A 6,000-nucleotide genomic window follows, 5' to 3' on the forward strand; every position below is an offset into this window, starting at 1 on the left:
GTCGCGCTTTTGTTGGCGGTCTGTTAGGGTGGAGTCGAGAGCTGATTGAAGAGCGGAAAGGTGGGATTGGAGTGATGGATCTGCTACTGGAATGGAAATGCCGAGGGTTTGGAGGATGGATTTAAGTTCCGGGGATAGTGAGTCAGCAGGGAGTTGGCGGGGAAACGAGGAGTGTCGGCGGTGATGGGATGCTGATGTTGAGTCCGGCGACTCTTTGGGGAGGAGGCCGTTGGTATTAAGTCCTGGTCGTGCGAGTTTGGCAAACTCGGCGACGGCTTGTTGATGAGACAGATACTCTTGGAGACACGCGCGGATGGTGGTGATGCGGTCGAGCAGGTAATTGAGGCATTCGTCGATCTGAACATGTTAGCTTGGCTTGACAAGAGGTAAGTACGGATAACCCACGTAATGCGCTGCTTGTGTCGACTGCTCAAGTCTGCGACCGTTCTTGGCTGCTAGATCATCAAGAGCAGGTCGCAAGAACTGGTGCTCGATTGACATCTGACCGACTGGAAGGATCTCGGTGTAGAGTTCCTCCAACTCTCGCTGGACAGCAGCGACATCCTCCACCGTGACGGTGCTACCATGATCCCCAGCCCCCGACTCTACCGCGGCATGAAGGGTCTCGAGGTAGATTCTATCCAACCTCGTTCTGATCCCTTCCACGTGGAACTTGATCATTCTATCTCGCAGCAGATTAGCTTCCCTGCTGTGCCAGACCCTGATGTATCACGTCAAGGACAAGTGTACTAACCTGGCGCAAATGTCACGCAAACTCTTGACCATGTCTTCCTCCGCCTTGCTGGCGTCCTCGCCAGAACAAGACCTACTCAACTGGTCCCCTAATTTCTGGAGACTTGACAAGACATGGTCATCCGAGTGAAACATGCCATCGACCAGCGTTTCGACGTCGGCTTTCCGTTCTTCATTCTGGGCCTCCAGTTCATCAACCTTGTCGCCCAGGAACAGGGCTAGTTCCACCACCTGTTACTCAGTTAGTCGGTGAGTGGCGGAGTCAACCCGATGGACGGAAGATATTCAAAAGTCATCAGGACCCTGAAGATCTCGGATGGATCGAAATGTGTTTATGGTGACATCATGATAAAAAGTAAAACTCACCGACTGGACCAAGTCCCTCTGTCGCTCCTCCAGCCCCTTGAGCTGCTGAACCTCCAAGGCGGCCCTGGCTTGGGTATCCCTCTTGTGCTCGGCAACGAGCCGGTCGAGGTGGTCCTGTTGCTCGCGCAGGGCCTCGGTCTGGCGGGTGATGAGACTAGTTGATCGCATGAGTTCCTGGGTGGCCGCTCTGATCTGGTGATCGCTGAGGGGAGGGATTTTGGACGGATCGCTGGGTTTCAGACCAGACTGGGCAAGGGTGGCTTCCAAGTGTGGCAGGAGCCCGGCCCGTTCGAGGGCGGCGTACCTGGATGTCGGTGTTAGTGGTGTTGGATACAGTATCTGGGACTGTGGCGTCCAGGATAAGGCGCCTTACTGGTCCATCTCGTCGACAGAGAGCAAAGTGTCTGAGCTGATATGGGTGGTAACCCAGTCGACGAGGGCGTTCCCCGTGAGGCCGCGACTGAAGGTGGCTTGACTGTGGTCATGGTCATCGGTGTCATCCAGATCATGGTCCATCATGTCATTGTGGTGCCGAACAAGAGCGTCCTCGTAGGCAGCTCTCACCGCCTGTGCGCCATCAAAGGCAGGGTCGTAGGCGCGCAGGAGACGGATGAGAGACTCAGGGTCCGAAACCACGTCGTCCACGTTGGCCGGGAACGAGGTTGTTAGTGATTGCTGTTGTGAGGCCATGATCTTGATGGGGAAGGATGGAGTCTCGGAGTGTATGGTGTAGACGAAGGGGGCTTGGACGATAGTCAGGGAAGCCTGGTGTTGTATACAATGTAAAAGGTTGATCGGCATCAAGGGTCTGTCTGAATCGTCGTGGTGTGGAAGTGAGTGGTGATGGAAGGTGAATCTGATCGTGGAGGTGTGACAGGATGCCCGATCATCGGCTTGCTAACAACTTGAAAGAAAAACTGTTATGGAATGTCAAGTGTTTTCCATGTCTGTCTTGGAATGGTCGAGATGATATTGACCTTGACACGAGGCATCAATGGGTGATTGTTCGATCATGAAAGCGGTTCCTGCATTTGGGGGAATAAAGTTCACTTGCACCAAAAAGAGAAGCTCAGTCCAGGAACAGCCTCCATCTGTTGCCCCGCCTCTGAAGCGGATCGGGCTCTTCCCCGCCTTACGTACATGGGATCTGCTACAGAAAACTACCGATAGTCACCAAAGTGAACGCCTCATTGTATCGAATTTCTGTAGCCCTCCAATTCTACTCCACCACAAAGGTTGGGGAAAACCCCACCATGACCCCACCACAGCCCGTTGACGCCCCACTGAAACCCACCTTCACCCCAAGTCAGTGGATGTTCTCGACTTGCACGCGAGTCATGATGCCCGTCATTTTGCGATTTGATGATTTGAGAATCGGTTTGGATATGCCGGGCATTGCAACCCCAAACGTCCCGTCTCCTCGAATTGCTTGAAAAGGAAAGGCCGCGGCGCCGATTCGGCGGAGATCGAGAGACAGTGAACGGCTGACGGCGGTAGACAGCGGCATATGGAAATCGTATTGTCGGAGGACGGCAGTTGGAGGCCGGTATTGGATTTTGGAAGAATTCAATTTGGCAGTGGAAGTGAGTGACAGGCGCCAGGCATCCTGCAGCGAATTTGGTGTGCATATTTCTAGGTAGGTAGACGCTCTCACTTGGTTGACAGCTGGACGACGACCTTGTTTCAACAAGACAGTTGAACGGGTGACGGGTGGCTGGTTCTCACCACTTGCTCTCTTTTTATGTGCAGCAATTGTACCGACATGTATCTACATAGTGTAAGTACCTTTTTGTGTGCAAGTTCCTTGTACTCCCCCAATCCTCTTTCCTCTTTCCCTCCCCCTTCCCCATCCCCGGCCCTTGCTGCTTCCCCAAATGTGGATGTCCTGTCCACCTTACTCCACACGGGGAAGGAGAGACGACGTGCCGGGGAGGAGTCCGGCATTGTGGCTTTCTTTTACGCCCGTAGACCAACGTAGACTATCTGAGAAAATACGCCAACTGATTCCGACCTCCCCCTCTTCCCATCTTTCCCCTGGACCCTCCTTCCATGACGGCGGGTTCGCTTCGACCTAGAATTTGACCTCGTTGTCTTCTTGTTTTCTGATTGACGGTCCCTAATTTTTATTCCGAAGTCGCTGCTCTGTCCTCGGATGCGCCTCAAAAAACAAAAGCCAAGAAGACCCTGTCAACCGCTCGAGCCATCATCTCGACTACACACCGAAGTAAGAACATCCATCCATCCTGTTCACTTACCTAGGGTAGTCGAGCAATGTCTCGAAACTGTTCGTTGGCAATGCGAACCATGGACGATGAAGAACGAAGAAGTACACAACATGGCGCTTACGCAGCACTCACGCAGCACTCTCGCAGCACATCTGAAGCATGAACCGGGGTTTTCGCGAAATGAAACTTGCCTTCATTGGATATGTCCATGCCTGCAAAACCTCAACTCGGCCGTGAAGATAACTCTTGCGACGAATTCGGTTTAGCTCGTTGGTCCACCTTCACGAGTTCGAGTTCCGGTTTGGTGTGGTGTATGTAGTGTGGAAATGATGCGATCGTCTTCTGGCCTAACCTGGATGCGAACTGCCCATCCACGTAAATGTAGCTTTCTGTCGTCAATAAGACTCGAGGAAACACAAGGGGAAAAAGAAAACGATGTGGAACGTTTCCTATTCCCTAGGCCAAGTCCACGACATCACTGCTTTCTTTCAAGTCCGTCGCAACGAGTGACGAAAATGACATCAAGGTACCAAGGCGTAAAGAAGATAATAGTTGTAGGTAGTGTTTGCACTTGTCAAGACTTTTTGGGATTATCGCGATTGAATCCGTTCGCCCGTTCATTGCCACGCTCTTTAGTTTATCAACGAAAGAGAAGAATACCCAGGTACTCCTCGTTTTCGCCAGCTTACCCTCGCCAGCGTGGGCCAACTGGCGCGGCTCGATCCGCGGGCAACCGTTACTTTTCGGCGTCCGGCCAACGGGCACATGCATGTCATGTCTTCTTGCCACAGGTTGATAGACTCATGGGTCATCCATGCGTATTGTAAGTTATGCTTTCGTTCTGCTTGCTTGCTTGCTTGTCATTGAAATGTTTTACTTTTTAAGCATGGTGACTGGCGGGTATAAGTAATCCTGATGCACCCAATAATGCAATGCATCTTGGGCCTGCATACATGATACATACCGACCGACTGCAGTAACGCGCCTATAGTATGTACCTATGTAGTATGCAACCGGTAGATGATGATGGTAAGAGCTAACCAAGTTGACCGATATTACTAAGGTACCTTTCAAGCCCTCCAATTTAACGGTTGCCTGATTTGGCTTGAGTGTGTGTTTCGCTTGGACCCTGAAGTTTTTGGTGATTCAAGGTAGGTGGCGCCTTTATGAACATGGCAGTTCCATAATCGCGGCGAAACAACAAAATCGATGTCAAGTTTTCACAATTTTGAGGGTTCGAAACCTGTGTCGCCGGTTCACGGCCATGGCGCCGATGGTGGTGGCGGTGGCGCGGCCGCGGCTTCGTTTGACTGAGAGCGAGAGATGGGCTTGCCGGTTGCAACATACTGTTGGCTTGAGTGAGTTCTCCATATATCACTACCCGTTACGAACGACGCCAGCTGAGCCGCAATCCCACATCCGAATCGACGTCTAGGTACCGTGACATCTTCTTGGGTACGTAGTGGGAGTGACGAACACACAAAGTTTGAAACTTTAGCCCTTCGCGGCTTTCGTCCAAGCAGAACTTCCGGTAACCCATCACGAGGATCACAAGGTTGACAAACCTCGGGTCTTTCATGAAAAACATCCCCCCTTGGAAGAAAAATGTATGGACAAGAGAGTAACTACCTACCCCTTACCCCCCTTGAGTTACTCTTCCCCGTAGTCCTGCTGAGATACCTGATACCTAATCAAGTCGGACAATGTACAACTCGGACGACAATTTTAGGTTGTGTGTCCAACAATTTTCATCTTTTCTTTCCACACAGAGAGATACACTGCTTTCGGACACTTTTGATCCCGATATCTTTTTGCCATCCCCCGGAAACCCCGTTCCGGTTGGACCACGACAGAAACAATTGGAGACAGGAAAAGAAAAAAAAAGCGGAGTGGTTGAGTAACTGCGTTGTGCCGCGTCCCAAGACCTAGGCCTCGGGAATTTGTCCAGGCTCCTTGATGATATTCCCTGGTCGGTCATATAAACGGCAACACGGAGAGATAAGTGGTGGAGAACTACACTAGACGGAGCCGGGGAGGGGACGGGAAAACGGGGAGGCGGAGAGAATGCTTGAAGGGACGGGAAGAAGTGGATAACGGGCAATAAGACGGGCCTTTCCAACATGGTCTATGCTGGCTTGGGTTTATCCCGTCTGTTTCTATTCCCGTACAAGATATAAAGACCGTGGTACTAAAATGGGCGGAAGAATGGGGGGAATATGGAGAAGCGGACGGCTTCCAGCTGCTGTCAAGTTTATAAGTTTCCTATTCTCATCCCATTGCTTAGTTCCGAGACTCCGAAGACTGGATAGACCCCCACACAATTACATCTAAAGCAAACAATGTATGCCCGATATTGGAAAGAAATCCGTGATAAACAACATCAGCTCCCGTTGAAGAAAATGGTGATGGGATTATGATGAATTTCCAAGTCAACGGGGAGAAGGTGATGGCAATGCAAGGCACATGAACCGACCTGAGACCGACATCAAGAGACCAACTCGTTTCCCATGTTGATGTTTGAGAAGATGCTTGGAATCATGCCTGAACTTGAGACAAGCAGGACAGCGATGATAACCTGGCAGTCTGGATCTGGTCGAATGCATCGATCCCTGAATGAGGGGTTCGGGGGGGGGGGGGGGGGGGGGGGGGGGGGGGG

General features: G+C 51.6%; 1 protein-coding gene across 1 annotated transcript; it reads right to left on the reverse strand.

Moving 5' to 3' along the window:
- Positions 1–366: 366 nt before the first annotated feature.
- Positions 367–1,920, reverse strand: NEUTE1DRAFT_41039 (uncharacterized protein; the record flags this gene model as incomplete). The annotated part of the gene is made up of 4 exons (XM_009851925.1): positions 367–682; positions 755–984; positions 1,120–1,423; positions 1,493–1,920. The coding sequence occupies 4 exons, from the start codon at positions 1,918–1,920 to the stop codon at positions 367–369; spliced, it is 1,278 nt and encodes a 425-aa protein (XP_009850227.1).
- Positions 1,921–6,000: the final 4,080 nt, after the last annotated feature.

This window comes from Neurospora tetrasperma (assembly GCF_000213175.1).
Source record: "Neurospora tetrasperma FGSC 2508 unplaced genomic scaffold NEUTE1scaffold_3, whole genome shotgun sequence".
NCBI lineage: Eukaryota > Fungi > Ascomycota > Sordariomycetes > Sordariales > Sordariaceae > Neurospora > Neurospora tetrasperma.